The 22,657-nt window shown below is 41.8% G+C and overlaps 1 protein-coding gene across 4 annotated transcripts in view; it reads left to right on the top strand.

Moving 5' to 3' along the window:
* Positions 1 to 22,657, top strand: part of SRPX (sushi repeat containing protein, X-linked) — a 77,148-nt gene that overhangs the window by 32,860 nt on the left and 21,631 nt on the right. For 3 of the 4 annotated variants that reach the window (XM_006090553.2, XM_023755368.1, XM_023755369.1), the window contains exons 2-5: positions 6,699 to 6,758; positions 14,470 to 14,661; positions 16,239 to 16,415; positions 20,817 to 20,943. In XM_006090553.2, the coding sequence (XP_006090615.1) occupies positions 6,699 to 6,758; positions 14,470 to 14,661; positions 16,239 to 16,415; positions 20,817 to 20,943 (556 nt within the window). The remainder of the gene's footprint in view (positions 1 to 6,698; positions 6,759 to 14,469; positions 14,662 to 16,238; positions 16,416 to 20,816; positions 20,944 to 22,657) is intronic. The other variant, XM_023755367.1, reaches the window with a different exon arrangement.

The following is a 22,657-nucleotide window of genomic DNA, read 5'->3' as shown; positions in this document are numbered from 1 at the left end:
ATGGCTGCTCTCAGTCCGTCCCCAGGGGCTCTGCCTCTCTGCCCCAGCAACAGCTGCAAACCTCGGAGGGACCGTAGCCAGACAGTCCTGCTTCTTCCGTTTGAGTCTGGGTCCCTAGAGACTCGCCCGGATCTGGAGCTCTGAGTCTGAGGCTCCCTCCGGATTGAAACAGACAACCGCGCCCTCAGCCACCAGCCCGCGCCGCGCGCACTCCGCACCTTAGTATTTTACTTCAGCACTGCGCCTCCTCTCATTCTCGGTTCCTCCTAGTTGTAGAACTTCCATTCAGCCAGCCTTCCTGTGGTTCTGGATGATGTCCGTTCCGTCTTTTAGTTGTATTTTTGAAGTGGTTGTTAGAGGCAGCAAACTCCGGCGTTAACCTATGCCGCCATCTTGGTTTCTCCATTTTTTAAATATATATTTTTATTGATTTTAGAAAGGAAAGGAGAGGGAAAGAGAGATAGAAACATCAATGATGAGAGCGGATCATTGATCGGCTGCCTCCTGCACATCCCCTACTGGGGATCGAGCCTGCAATCCAGACATGTGCCCTGACCAGGAATCGAACCTGGGACCTCCTGGTTCATAGGTCAATGCTCAACCACTGAGCCACTCCAGCTGGGCTCCATTGATTTTTAGAGAGAGTGAAAGAGAGATGGAAAGACAGAGAGAAATATCAATGTGAGAGAGACACAGCGATTGGTTGCTTCCTGCACGAGCCCCAACCAGGGTCCAAGCCAGGGAGGAGCCTGCAACCAAGATACTTGCCCTTGACCAGAACTGAACCCAGGACCCTTCGGTTCACAAGCTGATGCTCTATCCACTGAGCAAAACTGGCTAGGGCGGCAGTGGCTCTTTCTTTGAAAATCAGTTGAATTAGATGAAGTTTCTGTAAGGAGAGTGCAATTATAAATGGAATTGGCTCCAGGTATGGCTGAGGAACAGAATCCTACATGGCATGGAGCTTCTAATTTTTGAGCCAATGTGGAATGTGTGTTTGTTTGGAAGAGCCACTGAAGCATTCTTTCCAAATAGTGGTAATGCAAACCATATGAGCATTTTATGGTTGTCATAATAAAACCTCAGTTAACCAGAATGCTAAAGGGATAGCCTTATGTAAACAAAGGTTTGTCAGGATCCCCCACCCCCTGATTTATCTTTCCTTTTTTTTAACCCTATGGAAAATCTTTCCCTAATACGTATGAATTTCCTGTGTGGCTTTAGAAAGTTTTAGTAAGTACAATCTGCTGAAAATAAGTTGCCAGTCTTTAATATCATATTCTTCAGGATGTCCATTTTGTAGACTGGTCATCATTATTTTTTTTAACTTTATTTATTTATTTACTAGAGGCCTGGTGCATGAAATTCGTGCACTTGGTGGTGGGGGGCGGGATCCTTCAGCCTGGCCTGCGCACTTTCACAATCTGAGTGCCCTCGGGGGATTCTGACGGATGACTTAGGCCTGCTCCCCACTGCAGTTGGACATCCTTAATGCTGCTGCGGAGGTGGGAGAGGCTCCTGCCACGGCCGCTGCACTCACCAGGGGACAGCTCCTGCATTGAGTATCTGCCCCCTGGTGGTCAGTGCGCATCATAGTGACTTGTCATTTTGCCATTCGGTCGATTTGCATATTAGCCTTTTATTATATAGGATTTTTTTTCCTCACCTGAGGATATTTTTCCATTGATTTTTAGAGAGAGTGGGAGAGGGAAAGACAGAGAGAAACATTGATGTGAGAGAAACACACTGATTGGTTGCTTCCTGCATGAGTCCTAACCAGGGCCTGGGCCATGGAGGAGCCTGCAACCTGGGCATGTGCCCTTGACCAGAATCAAACCCTGGGCCATTTGGTCCGCAGGTCGATGCTCCATCCACTGAGCCAAACTGGCTAGGGCTGGTCATCATTTTTTATAGAAGTTGTTGTATGGGTTTAGATTGAATATACACTGGAAGTTTAGAGAGCTGGATAATGTCCATTTATTTTCTTTTTACTTTTATTTCCTATCAATAATAGGGAGTAAATTGAAAGGACATTAATTGTTGGTCTAACAAAGAAGTGTCTAAGATTGATTTATTATCCTAATAAGGTCATCACGGACCCCAGGTCCTTTTTGTCCTTACACTCTGCCATCCTCAGCTGAAAATATTTTTTTTAAATTCTCACTGGTAGATATTTTTATCCATTGCTTTTTTTAGATAGAGTGGAAGCGGGGAGAGAGGGGGGCAGGAAATCTATGTAAGAGACACATCAACTGGTTGCCTCCAACACGTGCCCCAACCTGGGCCAGGGATCGAGCCTACAACTGAGGTAGGTGCCCTTGACCAGGAATTGAATACATGACACTTGGGTGTGCTGGCCGATGCTCTAACCACTGAGCAACAGGTCAGGTCTCAGCTGGAAAATTTTAATCTTGAGACATCATGGTTGCAAAATGGCTGCTATAGCTTCAGGCATTCAACCGTACACAATAGCTTCCAAAGCAGGTATCATCAGTCGCATCTTATATTCCAAGTTTGACAAGTATAAATGTATATATACATATATATATTCTGTTTCATACTTCATCATCTATATAGTTTGCAGTATCTGCTTTTTTGACTAGCTGTGCTTCATATACATTTCCCATTCTAAACTTGACTAGTGGCTATAAAATAACTTGTTAATATCATTTGTTTGCTCACTTTCCTATTATCAGACTTTAATTTTCACCATAATAAAGAATTTGTGATGAATGTGTCTTAGAATGCTGATGTACCAGTAACGTTGGGCTGTGCACCCCAGGTACCCCTGTCTCTCCAGTTGGTCACAGTCCCTCCCATTCTGCATGGAGAGTCCCCTCTCAGGAGTGTAGTCATCTCAAGTTATTTCTCAAAGAGTGAGTATAGTATATGGCGATGTACTGACCAGATCTTCCTTTAAGAAAAAAACTGATTGGCTCAATTGCAGACTATCTGCTTTCAACCCCTTCAGAGATTGCTTCAGCTGTTGGGAGTGCTTCTTCCAATATCCCCTCCTTCCCAATGTGGGCCATATCCAATGGCTGATTGAGGTAGGGACTTAAAGGTCAAGCCATTTCAGCCCAACAGGAGAGGCTGTCTTTGGGCCGACATCAGAGCTCAACTTTTCCTTCTGTCTAGACCTGCTTGCATCTTATCCAGTTCACAGGTATTGATCCCTAAGAAACATCCTGTGCTTTAAACTCCATCTCAGAAGCTTGTGACGGTTGTCTTCTTTGCTTAGAGCCGGGAATAAGTGCAGAGCTTCTTACTGCCTAAGGAGGCTAAAAAGACCTGAAGGAAGAGAGAACTGCTCTTAATGTTACCGAGAAACCCCCGGATGGGCTTGGGTTGCCTGTCACTGTGTCCAATAACGAAGGCAGGGTTGAATCATATAAGGCGTTTACTGAGGCCTGACAACCAAGAAAACAGGGTGCTTACAAGCATTCAAATCCTGTCTTACAGCAAGGTGCAGGGGACAGGATTATAAAGGGGAAGGGGCTAAGGTGAGGCTGGGAATGGAATTCAGCTACGTGCATCCCTGGGGGTCTACCTTCGTCAGCTATTGTCCTTAGTCATCAGGTAATGAGGTAATGTTGATGAGATGATGTTGATAAAATGATGTTTTGACTCCTGGTGGGTTGGTCTGACCCTGCTTATCAGTTCTGCTTGAAGAATTCACAGCGGAGTCACCTCCTCAATTGCTTTGCACAGACCTTCAAAAGGAAACTTAAGAAAAGCTTAACCCCCTATTCACATATAAGAAACTTAAATCCCTATTCACATAAGTATATGTGTTCTAAGATTCAAAATAATATGATTATTTTTCAGATTAATTCAGATGCTCTATCACATTATAAATCCCCCTATCATTAATATGAGACAGATCTCCCATATGGAATTGGAGAATCCAATAATTTTTAGAGGAATTCCAGTTCAACTCTGAATATGGAAAGAAAAGGGGGCAGGGTGGAAGGGGAGGAATAATAGAGTCTTTGGCATTTCTAATATATTTAAAATGTATTTTGGAAACTAAACTTCTTTGAATTGTACGCATAATAAAGTTTATTTACCATTATGAAAGTAATATACCTTTTAAAATATATTTTCATTGATTTCAGAGAGAAGGGAGAGGGAGAGAGAGATAGAAACATCCATGATTGAGAGAGAATCATGGATCGGCTGCCTCCTGCATGCCCTCTACTGGGGATCAAACCCGCAACCCTGGCATGTGCCCATAACCCAAATTGAACCTGGTACCCTTCAGTCTGCAGGCCAATGCTCTATCCACTGAGCCAAACCAGCCAGAGCTTGTATCTGTCTGAGTGGTCAGAAAGCAGGTGAAGAACCCTGGGGCAAAGCAGAACATATAACCAGGCTTCTCTAGTTGTGGGGGGCGGGGTGTCTTTGTCAAATGGCCATGGCCCAGCTTTCTTCACCTCCCCACTTTCCATTTCCACCCTCACTATCTCCCACCCAGAATACATGTGGTGCAGGGACCATTACTCATTTACTTATTCTGTACGGGGATTTGAATAACTGTACTATACTAGAGAGTGTCTTTGTCTGCTATAGCTGTAGGTCCCTCCCTGTAGGTAAAGGTGTGACCATGATGATGCTAACTCAATAGCACCAGACTAGGAAGTCTAGAAGGAACTATCTCTAGATTTAAGATGACTGTTTTTGAAGTTTGGGGCCTGGTACCACTTCAAAGATTAAGGATCTACCACTTACTAGAATTCCATATTTAATTATTTAAAAAATGATTCCATTCCAACTTCCAAATGAGTTAAAATTTTATAATTAAACTAGAGGCCCAGCTCATGATTGAAATCATGCGAGGAGGCACCCTGCGGGCCGCCGCGGGAGTCAGGCCGGACCCGCGCCGCAAGCTGCCAGGACCCACGCCTGACTCGTTCAGCGCCAGCTGTAGGCCTGACTGGCACTGCAGGCGACCAGGACCCGTGCCTGACTTCTGCCCAGGCCCCTCCTGCCCCCCTGCCTTTGTCTGCTCTGGGGCTGCCCGAGCTGGCACAGTGGCTCAGCCAACCCCAGGCCTCCCTGGCCCCTCTGCCTGTGTCCACTCTGGGCCGCCGGAGCCACCGTGATGGCTTGGGCAGGCCCCCCTGTGTCTGTCTCTGTCTTTGCTCTGGGCCTTACCTGCACGGGCAACCTCCTCCTGTCTGGTCATGACCCATTACGGAGTCCCAGCCTAATTTGCATATTACCTCTTTATATGTATAGATACAGACTTTCTCACTGAGTCTGTGGTTTTTCAAGGGTAGCAAGTCTCATCAAGAAATTCTACTTTAGCCCTACCCAGTTTGGCTCAGTGGATAGAGTGTCGGCCTGCAGACCGAAGAGTCCCAATTTCGGTTTCAGTCAAGGGCACATACCTTGGTTGCAGGGTCCTCCCCGGTCTGGGCCCTGGTCTGGATACATGCAAGGAGCAACCAATCGATATGTTTCTCTCACATTGATGTTTCTCTCTGTCTTTCCCTTTCTCTTTCACTTGCCCTAAAAATCAATGAAAAAATATTCTCAAGTGAGGATTAAAAAAAAAAAGAAATTTTACTTTACCTATGTCTTGGTGAGAGGTTCTTAATAAACATCCATCTTGTTGATTTTAGCCCTCATTTCCTTATACCAACGCAGTTTTGTATTTATTTTGTCACTAAAACATTTGATTTGACTCCTTATCCTCCACCCAAATTCACTTCAGAAGATGGACTGAAAGGGAACACTTGTATACTGCTGGTGGGAATGCAGACTGGTGCAGCCACTGTGGAAAGCAGTGTGGAGTTTCCTCAAAAAATAAAAAATGGGCCCAACCGGTTTGGCTCAGTGGATAGAGCGTTAGCCTGTTGACTCAAGGGTCCCAGGTTCGATTCTGGTCAAGGGCATGTACCTTGGTTGCGAGCACATCCCCAGTGGGGAGTGTGCAGGAGGCAGCTGATCGATGTTTCTCTCTCATCAATGTTTCTAACTCTCTATCCCTCTCCATTCCTCTCTGTAAAAATTCAATAAAATATATTTATAAAAAAATGGAACTCCCATTTGACCCAGTAATCCCACTTCTAGGAATATATCCCAAGAAACCATAATCATCGATCAGAAAGAATATATGCATCCCTATATTCATAGCAGCACAATTTACAATAGGTAAGATTTGGAAATGGCCTAAGTGCCCATCAGCTGATGAGTGGATAAAAAAGCTGTTATGCTAAGCTAAATAAGCCAATCCGAAAGAATTTTTAAAAAATAAAAAACTACTCAACCATAAAAAAAGAAAGAAGAGGGACTGATTTTCAGTTCTACTGGATGTCTTTGATGGATGAAGAAACCGTGGGCTGTATCAGTCACACACCTTTTACTGTCTCCCCTGGCATGAGATTCGTGTATATTGTCATCTCTTCAGAGTGAAGTTGACTTTCTTTCTATCCCAAGTCCAGAATTTCAGTTGGCATATGTTGATTCCCAAACAGTCTGAAGCTCATGTTGATGGGTTCTGGGCAGCGCAGCCCAGCCAGGTTCACTCTGAGAGGGCCCCTGTCCCTTCATGAATGACCATAGAAGCTTTCACTCCTGGCTCTGTATTATAATAGCCCCTCTTGCATGGACTGTGCCAAAGCAATGCTTTGAAATATCCATCCTTATCATGTCGCTTTTCTTGCTGCAGTTTCTGTTCTTTTTTGTTGTAGGATCTGGAGACTCACCGCTAGAAGATGATGACATGGGGTACTCACACCCTAGATATAAAGGTGAATGCTTTGCTTCTGTGCTAATAAGGACCTGCTGATGCCAGGAGAACTTTCCTTTTTGCCCTGCAGAGTATATTATAATAAAGTGACCAAACAGTGTCATTAAGTTTTAATTATCTGTCCAGAAAAAAATATTTAAAATTAATACACATATGTTCCCATTTTTTTACAAATAAAGAAAACAAAAAGCATTTGGAAATCTCTGAAGTGCTGACCTTCAGCACCCCAGTGGTCATTTTATTCTTCTAAGTTTCTTTACTGTCATTAATTCTGCAAAGCCAAGCTCTAGCTGATGAAAGTGAAAATCAAGCTATGAGTTCTGCCTGATTCATACATTACAGCCAGAATTGTCCAGAGCAAACCATCCAATGTCCAATCTGGACCCAGTGCTGCTAATGTACTGAGATGAATGGGGACTGAGAAAACTTGATTTTCATAAGCTCATTTCCTCATGCTCTTTCTGAGTCCAACTTTGCTCTTGAAATGATGAGAAAAGTCTGTTGCCCCATGAAACTTTAATCTAATGATCAAGAACTCCATCTCTGCACATTTCCAGCAATCCATCCCCCAGCAAGTATAAAAAGCCTAGACAAGAACCTTCTTATGCAGGTTTAGGTAAGTATGCCCACAAATATTTCTATTTGTGAGTCATTTCTCTGAAGCTTAGGGAACCCTGGGAAAAGCAAAGGTAAATTTAAATGATTTCTTTCTGAATCTGTTTCCCTTTGTGGTAGGGAAATAATTTGAAGCAAATTGGTTAATAAGGTTCCATTGTGGGTATTTTGCCAAGGAAATGTGTCCACATTCTGGCAAGAGGACACTGCCCTGTTCTGTTGTGATGTCTCAGATATAGGAGAATCAGTGGGAACGAGTCCTTCAGTTATTTTCCACATGAGTGAACCCTCTTTCTAATGCTCAGTTGTGTTTACCACCATAGTCCACATTTGCTTTTGACCTGTGAAGACAAATATGTATTCCTATCCACAGCTGCTATATTAAGTAAATGCCTCAGGAATAAACTAGTCAAGGAAAGTACGAACTTGTTAAGTAGATGTTTTGGGTAAGGAAGTATTGTGATTCCTAACACTTCTTCACTAATAGAGGTTTTAAAAAATCTTTTTTCCCCCTTTGAGTCCCTTATTGACAAATCTCCCTAAAACACATGCATGCACAAATGACTCATCACATGTACAATAGGGGTTGTCTAGTGCTCTTGAATCATTGTTCCCTGTGTCCACCCTCACCTTACAGCATTGCAAGTATGGAATGTAGACCAGATGGCCAAAATAGGTGCCTGCCTACAGATTACCCTAAATATTTCAGAATAAATACTTCTTTGGGGATTGTTTGTATTGCCAGTTTTTTAGTTTTAAAGCTTAGAGACCAACCATTGTTAATGGGGGATTTAACTCTAGATATTCCAGCTCCTGCACAGTGCCTGGTACAGAGTATATATTCAGTAAGGGTTTTTTATATTCAAAATTTAAGTAAAAGAAAGAAAATGAAATTTAACCCATATGTATTATGTTCCAAGAATGTGGCAAGCATGGCTTTTGATTCTTTTACTTGGAATGCCATCATGTTGTCATCCTAATTGATGGGAAGGAGAAGGCAGGTAGGGATATGTTGCTATTCCTTATTTACAGATGGAGGAACCAGTGATTAGAGAAGGTAAGTGACTTGCCCAGAGTCACACAGTGAGAAAACATTCCATTTTGGGTCTGAAATTCAGATGTTTTAACTCAATATCCAGAGTTTTCTAGTTCGTCATTAGTCTACAACAGGACACAGCCTATCCCAGCAACTTCAGTCAATTGGATAGTTACCACATTGGCCCAGGAAGATGAAAATGCTTTCCTGATTAATCTATCTAGATTTTTCCCTACATAAACCCTGTCCTAATGAAGCAGCATAAGAGCTTCCCTTCTCTAGACCTCTATGTTAAATGTTTTGCTAATTCACTGTAACTTACGGCGCTTGTACTAGTATGCCTTTAGAATTCAAGCCACTCATGGATGACATAATTACTATCACTGCCACACTGTCCAAATATCTTTCAAATATTTGTCTTAGAGAGTAATCCAAAATAAATTCCATTTCTGAATAAGTGAAAACAAGATTCTTTTCCACATGATGACAACAGCACAAGTTTTAGATCTGCAGCCAGCACTTCTAAGAGGATTTGAGCACTCAGAATATGGGGCAAAATCTGATAATGGCATGTTGTATCAAAATATGTGAATTTGTGATCTATGTATACCCAGGTCATTCTCTAATGTACCTGCTAGTCTTTTTTTTTTCTAATTGATTTCATAGAGGAAGGGAGAGGGAGAGAGAGATAGAAACATGCATGATGAGAGAGAATCATTGATCAACTACCTCCTGCACGTCCCCTACTGGGGGCAGAACCCGCAATCCTGGCATGTGCCCTTGACTGAAATCAAACTCAGGACCCTTCAGTCCTCAGGCCGATGCTCAACCACCAAGCCACACCAGCTAGGGCTACCTGCTAGTCTTAAATATACATCATGTAGAAAAGACAACCAGAATGTGTGTGCTAACCATGGCAGGTATCCTGCCTCATTTTTGTTTACTCTAAATTTTTGTCCCTCCTAAACTCATTCCAAAGTCCAGAAGCTGGAGGATGGGAAGGTTTTCAACATCAGAGTGAAAAAAAACAAGTGGAGAACTGGACACTCTTCCAGTTTGTGTATCAATAGAATTGTGATTAGGATCCAGAATCCAAAAAAAGATTTTCCCTCAGCTAGAAAGGTTACAAGAGACTACCCAAAGTAATAAGAAAAATGAGGAAGGAGGTGGGCATGGGTGTGAGATGGGTAGCAGATCAGAGAGAAAGAAGAAGACAGAGTTTGAAACATACAACTTTATTTTTTTTTAAATATATTTTTATTGATTTCAGAGAGGAAGGGAGAGGGAGAGAGATAGAAACATCAATGATGAGACAGAACCATTGATTGACTGCCTCCTGCATGCCTCCTCCCACACACACACACACACTGGGGATGGAGCCCATAACCCCGACATGTACCCTTGACCAGAATCAAACCTGGGACTTTTCAGCCTACAGGCTGATGCTCTATCCACTGAGCAAAACTGGCTAGGGCTGAACCATACAATTTTAAAGCATGATGGGGCTTTTAAAATAAATTAATCTGACCTAGCCAGTTTTGCTCAGTGGGTAGAGCATGAGACTGCAGACCAAAGGGTCCCGGGTTCAATTCTGGTCAAGGGCATGTACTTTGGTTGCAGGCTCCTCCCTGGCCCAGACCCTGGTTGGGCTCATGCAGGAGGCAACCAATTGATGAATTTCTCTCTGTCTTTCCCTCTCTCTTCCAATCTTCCTGAAGATCAATGGAAAAATATCCTTGGGTGAGGATTAATAAAAAAAAAGAAAATAATTTAATCCACTTCTGTATCTTGTAGAGGAGGAATCATTTTAGTGAATTGTCCAGGGTTACTAGGAGATGATAGAGGTAGGAAAAGTGCCCAGGCATCTTGATTCTTTGCTCAATATTGTATCCAGTAGACCACACTAGCTCATTATGTTTTTGTCACCATCCTCTGGGTCTCCCATATTCACTCTCACCACCTCATCCTTCCCTTACCTCCAATGGGGGTTTCATTTGCTCTCCCTGGAGCCCAATTCTCAGTCAAGGATTCCATAGTTTGGAAAAGAGGCGGTAAAGGGGAGCCAATTGGCAAGAGAAGACTAGAGATAGGGAAGCACAGAAGCACTGCAGTGTAGAAGGGGAAAGGGGCAGATAGGGAAACTAAGGAAAGAGATACTATAAAAAGTGCTTCTTTGAGCCCTAGCTGGTTTGTCTCAGTGGATAGAGCATTAGCCTGTGAACAAAGGGTCCCAGGTTCCATTCCAGTCAAGGACACATGCCCAGGTTGTGAGCTTGATCCTCAGTAGGGGGCGTGCAGGAGGCAGCTGAATGATTCTCTCTCATCATGATGTTTCCGTCTCTCACTTTCTCCCTTCCTCTCTGAAATCAATAGAAATATATTTTTAAAAGTGCTTCCTTGAGATTAAAAATACCAAGGGCATTTGGGTACGTCCTTGTAGGTGATCTTTCCTATTACAGTTGGGCAAGAAAGACAGAAAGAGACAAGGAGAGAAATATACTTCATTTCTAGTCACAGAATCCAGTCATTTCCAAATCTCTCTCTCTCTCTCTCTTTTTTTTTTTGAGTGGTAGGTGCATGTGTGGATTTTTTTCAGAATGTTTCTTCAGGACTTTGATCATGGAAGACATATCCACAACTTGGCAATGCTAAGCAGGTATACCCCAAGGGCTTTTCATTTATCTGTGATCTTGAAATCTAGTTTCATGGCCTACCTGGAGCCAGCACGAAAGAAAGCACTAAAGCATTTAAAATTAGTTCAATACTCTTTTATATGTAGAAGAAAATAATGGAGACATATATGCTGGTTTTGGTTTGTTTGTTTGTTTTTTAGGGAATATGTTATCTGTTGAAAAAACAAAAACAAAAAACGCTAAATTTTTTTTCCACCCACAAACACATGAAAAGAGCAGAAACCAGTTAATCTATGTGATGTATTTTCACACTTTTACAAATTAAAACAGAAACATATTCAGAATTTAACCTGATTAAATATTTAGTTCAATCCTGAGCTTTTGATATTTAATACAATATCAATAAAGTGATAGCAAAAAATGATTTAAAATTTATTTGATTTGCATGTGACAGAGATTCAGCTAAACATTGTTCATGTGGCTAGCAGTATGCTTTTTGTACCTGTAACACTTAGATTCTGATATACAAAATTGTAGTAACATATGGATAATTCAAACTTGAAAACTAAATATTACATTCTTTTTATCCTATGCAGAATATATCCTGCCTTTAAAAAATAACATTTATAATACTAAAATTCACTTCAGGGTCCAGATTTTTCTCATTTAAAAGTGTTAGCACATACAGACTAAAATGTGTCAACTGTCAAGGAAAGAAACTCTATCCAAGCATGGTCTGTAGGTCTGGTGTAAGCTCCTACAAGTCTATATTCATATGGTCAAATTTATTTATTTATTTTTAAAATATATTTTTATTGATTTCAGACAGGAAGGGAGAGAGAGAGAAAAAAAACATTAATAATGAGAGAGAATCATTGATTGGCTGCTCCTGCACACCCCCTCACTAGGGACCGAGCCCACAACCCCAGGCATGTGTCCTTGACTGGAATTGAACCAGGGACCCTTCAGTCTGCAGGCCGACACTCTATCTATTGAGCCAAACCAGCTAGGGCCACATGGTCGAATTTAATCAGCTCTACAATACACCTTCAGGACACAATTTTCACTCACAAAGTCCAGGGAATACTGCTTGAGTCCTGACTCTAAGACCCATTTGAGGCTGTTGACAAAACATTATATCATGAGACAGGACAGCATGAAGGTCAAAAATGTAGTCTATGGCCCTGGCCGTTTGGGCTCAGTGAATAGAGCATAGGCCTGCAGACCAAGGGGTCCCAGGTTTGATTCAGGTCAAGGGCACATGCCCGAGTTTTGGGTTCTATCCCCAGTGGGGGGTGTGCAGGAGGCAGCCAACCAGTGATTCTCTCTCATCATGGATGTTTCTATCTCTCTCTCCCTGTTCCTCCTCTCTGAAATATATATATATTTCAATATATATTTTTATATATATATATATATATATATATATATATATATATATATATATATATAAATAGTATGATGAATTTTTTTTAAAAAAAATTTTAATGCAGTCTATGCACCATCCCTGGACAAGGCTGAGCAGGACTCAAACACATCCTGGAAGAGAATTCCTGGAATAGTCAAATGTGGTCTATCCTCCTTCCTGGCCACATGATGGCGCATGCACCCCACGCCCTGACAGCTCAGGTGCTGAGGTGGAACGAAGGCCTGGCAGGTTGGAGGGAGCTGCTCATCAGTCCCCATTGATTGCACAGTGCCCACTGTGAACTAGTCTTGCCCTAATATTTTTTTAATTATTTAAAAATATATTTTTATTGATTTCAGACAGGAAGGGAGAGGGAGAGAGAGATAGAAACATCCATGATGAGAGAGAATCATGGATTGGCTGCCTCCTGCATGCCCCACTCTGGGAATCGAGCCCACAACTTGGGCATGTGCTCTGACTGGGAATTGAACCCTGACCTCCTGGGTCATAGGTCAATGCTCAACCACTGAGCCATGCCAGCCGGGGTCCCTAATAATTTTATGGCTCTCATTTCAAGCACATTCCGAAGCACAGGAAGAACCTCTGATGTATTAGTGTCATCCTAACTGTGCCCTGGGCAACTACCAAGCCAACATGGAAACACCTGGAACTGTGTCATTTGTGAAGGGTGTCATACTATCCTAACTACATGGGACATAACTAAGAATATCTGGAAAGGGGAGTAATAATCCTGTTACTTTAAGTCAAAATTATATACTGTGGAGAAAACCCTGGAAATAGTTGCTTTCTTCCCATTAATTAAAATAGTATGATGAATTTTTACAGAGAATATGCAGACAGACTTGACAAAAATCAAACTTATTTTTCATCATATTTAATGTTGTAATTGAATGTATTGGGGTGCTATTGTTTAATAAAATTATATGTTTTTTTTTGGTTGTTAATCCTCATTCAAGAATATTTTTCCATTGATTTGTAGGGAGAGTAGAAGAGAGAGGGAAAGACAGAAATATCGATGTGAGAGAAACACATAGTTTGGTTGCCTCCTGCACCTACCTTGCATGGCTTCCACCCCTACTGTCCTGCACCCCGACCAGGGCTTGAGCCCAGGAGGAACCTGCAACCAAGGTACATGCCCTTGACCAGAATCAAACCCAGGACCTTTAGGTCTGTAGACCAACATTATATCCACTGAGCCAAACAAGCTAGGGCAAATTATATAAGTTTCAGGGGTATAATTCTATAATACATCATCCATATATTGTATTGTGTGTTTGCCACCCCAAGTCAAGTCTCCTTCATCACCATTTATCCCCTCTTTACCCTCTTCTACTTCCATATCCCTTCCCTCTGGGAATCACCCTACTCTTGTCTGTATCCATTATTTTTTTTTGTTTTGTTTAACCCCTTCACCTTTTTCACCCAGCCACCCCAAACCCCCTCCCCTCTAACAACTATCACTCTCCTGCCATGATGTATGGATGGTTGGGGTTCACAATATTATCAATTGCCTTGAAGAAAATTATGTGTCCCATTAAGGGAAATCTTGAAAGGAGCAAGTGTTTCTTGAATGTTTACTATGTGGTAGGCACTGTGCTAGGCAGTCAGTATGTATTATTTTTTGGGTCCTCAGAAGAGCCCTATGACATAGGCATAGGCATCCACTTAGAGAGGTTAAGTAACGTGTCCAAGATCACAAAGCTAGTCATGGAGGCAGCTGCATCCATATTCAGGTATGTCTGACACATAATCTTGTGATCCTAACCTCCCCACCCATAGACATCTTAAAAAACACGAGGCACTATTTGGAAGTCCAAAATCTGGAATACAAAATAAATAAATAAATAAATAAATAAATAAACAAATAAATAAATAAATAAAATTTTAAAATATTAAAAAATCTGGAATGCAGCCAGTCAGAGATTTCTAGAATGAGGAAACACATTTTCTGAAGATGTCCTTTCTTATCTCTCCCCTTCTTTGTTTCTGTCACCTGCAGATACCCCATGGTGCTCCCCTGTCAAGGTGAAGTACGGGGATGTGTACTGCAGGGCCCCTCAAGGAGGGTACTACACAACAGCCCTGGGGACCCGGTGTGATATTCGCTGCCAGAAGGGCTATGAGCTGCATGGCTCTTCCCCGCTGATCTGCCAGTCGAACAAACGGTGGTCCCACAAGGTCATCTGCAAGCGTGAGTAACCCAGCCCTGTGTAGGGTCCTCAGGGCCAATTGGTGCCAGATTCGTTTGCTCTTACAGGCTGTTTGTTGAACATTTTGTGCCAGGGCAAACAAGGTGTCATTCATGCTCTAGATCTTGCAGGGAGCAGACTGAGGCTGACTTTGTCAGGTCATACCTTGCATAGCTTCCATCCCTACTGCCCTGCCTCCCCGACCCCTCCCTGGTCTCCCCTGGGACCACTTTCTTACTAAATCCCTTACACACAAATTCTTATCTCAGGGTCTGCTTCTCAGGAACCTAACTTAAGATATTGGCTTAGCTGTGATGCCAACCCAAGTCAGTCTCATACAAAACTTCATGTCCCTTCTGTGTGACCTTCAACCATCCATTGTTTCCATGCATTCTATCATCTATATCTATCTATCTATCTATCATCTATCTATCTATCTATCTATATCTATCTATCTATCTATCTCTATCTATCATCTATCTATCTATCTATCTATCTATCATCTATCATCTATCTATATCTATCATCTAACTATTTTATCATTTTTTATTTTCAATTACAGTTGACATACATTATTACATTAGTTTCAGGTGTACACCCCAATTATTAGACATTACATAAGTGATTATCCCATTAAATCTCGTACCTATCTGACTCCATACATAGTTATTAGAATGTTATTGACACCAATGGACATGGACAGTAGGGGGGTGAGGGCCTGTGCTGGGAATTGGGAGCGGGCGGGGAGAGGTCAATGGGGGGAAAAGGAGACATATGTAATACTTTCAACAATAAAGAATTAAAAAAGAAAGAAAGAAAAAAATATTCTGCATTCACAAACATCTTTCTGTCCTATTCAGGCCTCAGCAGTCTTTACCTATAAAGCACATTAATATGATTTTTAAAAATCATATTAATGCTATTGATTATATTTCCTTATCTGAAATTTTCATCCCCAAGATTATATGAAATGTTAAAGGGTCTTCTTTAAGAAGAAGAAGAAGAAGAAGGGACAAAAAGATAGTAATGTGAACTATAAAATGGTGATAAATCCATATCTATCAACAATTAAAACTAAAATGCAAAATAAACAAATAAGCAGAACAGAAACAGGCTCATACATACAGAGTACGTATGAGCTTTTCCACGGTTTCCAAATTGGGGGGGAGGGGGAGGGGTTGGAGAGGTGGGTGAAAAAGGTGAAGGGATTAAGAAGTACAAATTGGTTGTCCATTGTATTTATTTTATTATTTTTAAAAAAATATTTTTATTGATTTCAGAGAGGAAGAGAGAGAGAGAGAGATAGAAACATCCATGATGAAAGAGAATCATGGATCGGCTGCCTCCTGCATACCCCCCACTGGGGATGGAGCCCGAAACCCGGGCATGCGCCCTGACCAGGAATCAAACCGTGACCTCCTGGTTCATAGGTCAAGGCTCAACCACTGAGCCAAATTGGCTAGGGCAGTTGTCCAGTGTATTTAAATTAACTCTTCACCCTATGCTCTCAGAGTTTCTGGACTGTGAAATTCTATGGACAAAGACTACGGAATACTGAATGTCTGCTTTGCTGTTTCAGAGAAGCGATGCCCTACACTTGCCATGCCAGCAAATGGAGGGTTCAAGTGCGTAGATGGCGCCTACTTTAACTCTCGGTGTGAGTACTATTGTTCACCAGGATACACGTTGAAAGGGGAGCGGACGGTCATGTGTATGGACAACAAGGCCTGGAGCGGTCAACCAGCCTCCTGTGTTGGTAAGAAACTATCACAGTCCTCAGGAGGCACATACTTTGGAAGGAGCAGGGGATGTTTGAAAGGAAGCATCAAAATCCTGCGAGTAAAGCATAGCACCCAACTTTGATTTCAGTAGCTTCCTTCAGCCCAAGTTCTCTGGCTCAGCCAAACCTACCCTCAATCTCTATTCTCCATAGATGATGGCTTTCATCTGACATTTGTCTCATATACAGTATATTATTTATTTTTTAGAGAGAGAGAGGGAGAGGGAGAGAGAGAAACATCAATGATGAGAGAGAATCATGGATTGGCTGCCTCCTGCACAACCCATACTGGGGATCGAGCCCACAACCTGGGCATGTGCCCTTGACTGGAATCAAACCAGGGACCTTTCAGTCTGCAGGCCAATGCTCTAGCCACTGAAACCAGCCCTTCTATGCCTTTGCACATGCTGTTCCCTCTGCCTGGACACTTAGCCCTTTTCGTTAATTACCTAGCAAGCTCCCACTCAGGCTTTCGGGCAACTTCCATCACCCATGAGGTTTTCCCTAACTAGACTGAGGGACAGTCTTCCGATAGTGCTAAGATTGGGGAGAAGAGCTTAACATTATCCCCATGAACATAAGCCCATCAAAACCTGGAAGCAGAGAACATAAGTGGGTGCCAGGTGAAAGGCAGCCTTCTTCTTGTCCTCATTGTCCTTGTTTCTATTTGGAAAATGTCCTTCCCAGTATGGGTGGTTGAACACAACCTATGTCCACCATCTGGAAATCCATTCAAAGACCTTAAACTCATTCTGACTATGGAGGATTGACCTGGGAGAGGGGATATTGTTACCGGGAAACCCCTGGTTGGGCTCAGGCTGCCTGTCGCTATGTCCAATAATGAAGGCAGAGTTGAATCATATAAGGTGTTTATTAAGAAGGCCAGCCAACCAAGAGAACAGGGTGCTTACAAGCATCAAATCCTGCCTTACCTTATGGCAAGGTGTAGGGGACAGGACTATAAAGGGGAGTAGGCTGAGGAATAGAGGTTGGCAAACGGTCAGGTATTGTCAGGAGATGAGATGATGTTGACGAGATGTTTTGACTCCAGCTGAGTCACCTCCTCCATCGCTCTGCACAGGCTTTGAAAAGGAAACTTAAGGAAAACTTAACCTCCTATTCACATATAAGAAACTTAAATCCCTATTCACATACATATATGTGTTCTAAGATTTTAAATAATTTTATTAGCTCGGCTGGTGTGGCTCAGTGGTTGAGCATTGACCTATGAGCCAGGAGGTCATGGTTTGATTTCCAGGCAGGGCATATGCCCGAGTTGCGGGCTCAATCCCTCAGTGGATGGAGAGTTGGCCTGTGGGCTGATGGGTCCCAGGTTTGATTCTGGTCAAGGGCACATGGCTGAGTTGCAGGCTTGATCCCCAATGTGTGGCATGCAGGAGGCAGCCAATCCATGATTCTCTCTCATCATGGATGTTTCTATCTCTCTCCTTCTCCCTTCCTCTCTGAAATTAATAAAGTTCTATTTAAAAATAAAATAATATGATTATTTTTTAGATTAACTCAGGTGCTCTATCTATCAGATTATCGGTCCCCCTATCATTATGATGGGATGTGTAGGTTGCCATGCTCACCCCTCTACTCCACACAGGTATTCTTACAGTTCTTGCTAACTCTGATCCTCTCTGATTCCCAGGGCTGTCCCACTGCTGCCTACACAGTGGTTGGTGATCCCCTCTCACTCTTTTACACTTGTCCCATATTCTGGACAGTCAATAGTCACCTTGGTGAGGAAAAAAAAGAATGTGTGTGCAGAGGTTGGAGGAAAATACTAGGTGAGCAGCAGGCAAACACACACAAATCATTTGGCTTATTAACATAATTTTAAAATACTTGATTACGTCTTAAATCCCAGACCACACGGAAACTCCAAATGTGAGGAAATACTTTCCAGTTTATAAATGAGGAGAATGATAACAATCCTTCCTCAAGTGGGTAGCTGTGAGAATTCGATGAAATAATGCAGAGATAGTAAGTTAGCATGAGGTGACCATAGAGGAGGGTCCAGTCAATATTTACCATTATTTTTAGTAATTTATTTCTTCTTGTTTCTCCACTGGAAAAGCACTGCTTCAGCAAAACTAGGCCATTTTCGAGGGATCATTGTTAGCTAGCCATAAGCTGGCTTTTCGAAACTCTGAGACTCATCACCCAGTTGACCTAATTTAGAGCTCACAGTGTCAGTATATCTCAATGATACAGAAAACAACCTAGCATATCATCCAGATGTTTAGTGTACATGACACAGAGACTAAGAGAATCTCTTCACTCTAACAATGTCGCTCCAAGAAAAGGTAGTAGGACAATGTAATTGTACATTGAAATCTATCTCCTCTCCTCTAACCCTCCCCTTTTGCTTTAAATTTTTTCTATTTAGCCGTAGCTGGTTTGGCTCAGTGGATAGAGTGTTGACCTGGGGACTGAAGGGTTCCAGATTCGATTCTGATCAAGGGCATGTGGCTGGGTTGTGGGCTCGATCCCTAGTGTGTGGTGGGGGGGCATGCAGGAGGCATCTGATCCATGATTCTCTCTCATTATTGATGTTTCTATCTCTCTCTCCCTCTCCCTCCCTCTCTGAAATCAATTATATATTTTTATATAAAAATATTGAATGTATTGGGGCAACATTAATTAATAAAATTATATAGGTTTCAGGGGTACAATTCTATAATACCTTATCTGTATATTGTATTGTGTGTTCACCACCCCAATTCAGGTCTCCTTCCATCACCATTTATCTCTGCTTTAGCCTCTTCTACCTCCCCCTACCCCCTTTCCCTCTAGCAATCATCATACTGTTGTCTGAGTCTATGAAATTTTGGGGGGGGGTTACTTAATTCCTTAACCTTTTACACCTAGCCCTGCAACCCCCCTTCCCTCTGACAGCTGTCAGTTTGTTTTCTGTATCTATGGGTCTGTTTCTATTTTGTTTTAGTTTATTTTGTTCATTAGATTCCACATATAAGTGACATCATATGGTATTTGTCTTTCTCTGACTGGCTTATTTCACTTAGCATAATACTCTCGAGGTCCCTCCATGCTGTCACAAAAGGTAAGATTTCTTTTTTTTATGCCCAAGTAGTATTCCGTTGTGTAAATGTACCACAGCTTTTTTATCCACTCATCTACTGATGGACACTTGGGCTTTACATTTTTAAAAAATAAATATGCTTTCTATTATGAAATTGCCAGTTATATTTGACCAGAAAGGGTCAGATATTGTATACTTGTCTTTCTGATTCACCCTAGGCTGTTCCAGGGCTTGTTCCAGGGGTAAGTGCTCCAACTTAGGTTTTAATTCACACTGTCACTATGTACATGCATGGCCTTAAATAAATCACTTAAGCTCTCTGAGCCTCAGCTTACACATCTGTAAAATGAGAACATTGTGTGGCTTCTGTAAGCCTTCATAGCATTTTCTTTTATTTCTCCTGAGGCAGTGCTATTTCTACCTTGTCACACTTTATGTGTGCTGACATAATCCCCTTAATAGACTGTAAACTCTTTGAGAATCACATGATTCTCTTGCCTTTGTGTGCCTCAACCCCAGGAGTTGGGATGATACATTGGGTAAGGCAGGCACTTACTAAAAATTTGTGGTGTTGAATTCCATTGAACTGGATTATAACTAAGGTACCTTTCTATAATGTTTTATGATGCTGTTTTTAAAGTAGGAAAGACTCACTATGGCTGAATGCCTTCTACATTTTGCTGAGTTACTGCCATATTGCCAAGTCAGTAGGCAGAATTTAGAAACATGAGGAAGAAGACGCTATAGGGTGTCCCAAAATTCATGCAAGATTTGCAATTCAATTCAATTGCAAATCTTGTGTGAATTTTGGGACACCCTACATAGCTAAAAAATTATGCTATATGACATCTAGAAAGGCCAGTTGAATGCAGGTTTAGTCATGCACATGTAAGTACTCAAACCATGTTAAATCTCAGCAAGAGAGAAGGAGCAAGATGAAGGAAAAGAAATACAGAGGGGAGTTGTTAACAAACCCTTCAAAGATGAGGAGTACCGCCCTAGCCAGTTTGGCTCAGTGGATAGAGTATCGGCCTGTGGACTGAAGGGTCCCAGGTTTGATTTCAGTCAAAGGCACATGCGCAGGTTGCTGAATCAATCCCCAGTGTGGGGCATGCAGGAGGCAGCCAATCCATGATTCTCTCTTATCATGGCTGTGTCTATCTCTCTCTCCCTCTCCCTTCCTGTCTGAAATCAATAAAAATGTATTTAAAAGAACAAAAAAAATGAGGAGTGCCTAGAGCTTTGGGCATGTCAAATGCTGGGTGTCAAACCCCAAGTGGATGAGATAGTTTCTTGACGATGTTGAGAATACTCTGGTATGTTTTCAGATATGGAACCTCCTAGAATCAAGTGCCCAAGCGTGAAGGAACGTATGGCTGAACCCAATAAGCTGACAGTCCGGGTGTCCTGGGATACACCCGAGGGAAGAGACACAGCAGACGGCATTCTAACTGAGTGAGTGAAACTTGTCAGATGGAATGATGCTAATATATATACTAGTAGCCCAGTGCACGAAATTCGTGCACATTAAAGGGAATTAATTGCCCTAACCGGTTTGGCTCAGTGGATAGAGCATCAGCCTGCGGATTCAAGGGTCCCAGGTTCGATTACGGTCAAGGGCATGTACCTTGATTGCGGGCACATCCCCAGTGGGGAGTGTGCAGGAGGCAGCTGATCGATGTTTCTCTCTCATCGATGTTTCTAATTCTCTATCCCTCTCCCTTCCTCTCTGTAAAAAATCAATAAAATATATTTTTTTAAAAAAGGGAATTAATTAGCAGAAATATTTTAATATTGCTATTTGCCTTTTCTCTATAATAGAAGTGTGAGAGATAAAAGGAAATTAGTAAAATGTATATGAAAATAATATATAAATTTATTAATAAATAAACAGTAACAAAAGGATATAACAGCAACAGAGGCATGATATAAAAACAAAAACATGATATAAAAACAACAGTGATGCAAACAATGACTGATAAAGTGATTCGACTTATTCTAATATCTCCCTGTACACCACATTAAGAGTGAAAACACTTTCAGAGTGCTTGACTAATTTACCTTGTGATAAAGTACTTAGAACTTTAACTGTAACATCACATGCTCTTCAAACTCAAGAGAAAGCAACATATAACTGACCATGTGCAAAAATGGGTTCAGGTAGGAATATGCCTACTTTGTCTAGAGTTTGTCCTTGTGATTTATTAATAGTCATCACAAATGCTGGCATCACGAGAAACCGTCATTGAATCAATTTAAATGGGAGGCCAGTGTCAGATGGGGACAAATTAATTCTTGGAATCAGAACAGCCTCTCCCTCTGCAGATCCTGTTAATACTTCAGTTTCGATAATGTTAGGTCATAATCTTTTGATAATAAATTGGTACTATTACAAAGACCTCATTTACTATTGAGATTTCTCAATAGCATGATGATTGCACCCACTTTCAATTTTAATTTATGACACAGCATTCCCGAAGGAGTAATACTATTAAGAAATTAGATGGGGAAATTTTCCTTTTCAGCATCATCTGTGGAATCAATGGAATCATCACTCAAATATGTGTGAAAATCTCCATCGAGTATATCCAAATTTTCTTCATTTAATTTTTGAACATGCTCATTTTTTGGACAAAGAATTGCATGTTTAGATATATTTTTAATATTATCTATAGCAGTGGTTCTCAACCTTGGCTGCACATTAGAATCACCTGGGAATCTTTTTAAAATCCTGATTCCTGGGCCTCATCATCCGGAAATTGTTTCTTTGTTATGGGGTGGGGCCACAACATTAGTAACAAAGAAACAGAATTAAAACTTTATTGTGGGGAGCCACTACAGTGTTTTGGAGAGGTTCAAGCCTTGGACTGATGAGAGGGCACAGTCCTTTCATCACCACGGGCAAGTCCCAGCTTGGAGGGCAGGGCCCTCCCAGCACAATTATAGCCAACAGCTGTAGTTGTAAGCTTGAACCTATGATCTGAACATGTGGCCCCACGTGCCTGAGTGATGTAGGCTTGATAGAGTTCAGATGCATGTAGTTGAGTAGGATTGAAACCCAGGAGAATGTTGTAAACATCTTGGTCACACCCTTACTTTGCCTTGTAGCATCTGCTATAAAATAAAGACATGGCTGTGGGCGTGGTCACTGTCTCTCAGAGAAGCAGAG

The sequence above is a fragment of the Myotis lucifugus genome, unplaced genomic scaffold (genome assembly GCF_000147115.1).
Source record: "Myotis lucifugus unplaced genomic scaffold, Myoluc2.0 scaffold_76, whole genome shotgun sequence".
Taxonomy (NCBI): domain Eukaryota; kingdom Metazoa; phylum Chordata; class Mammalia; order Chiroptera; family Vespertilionidae; genus Myotis; species Myotis lucifugus.
Note: the sequence above shows the minus strand (reverse complement) of the source record. Positions and strands in the feature narration are given on the sequence as shown.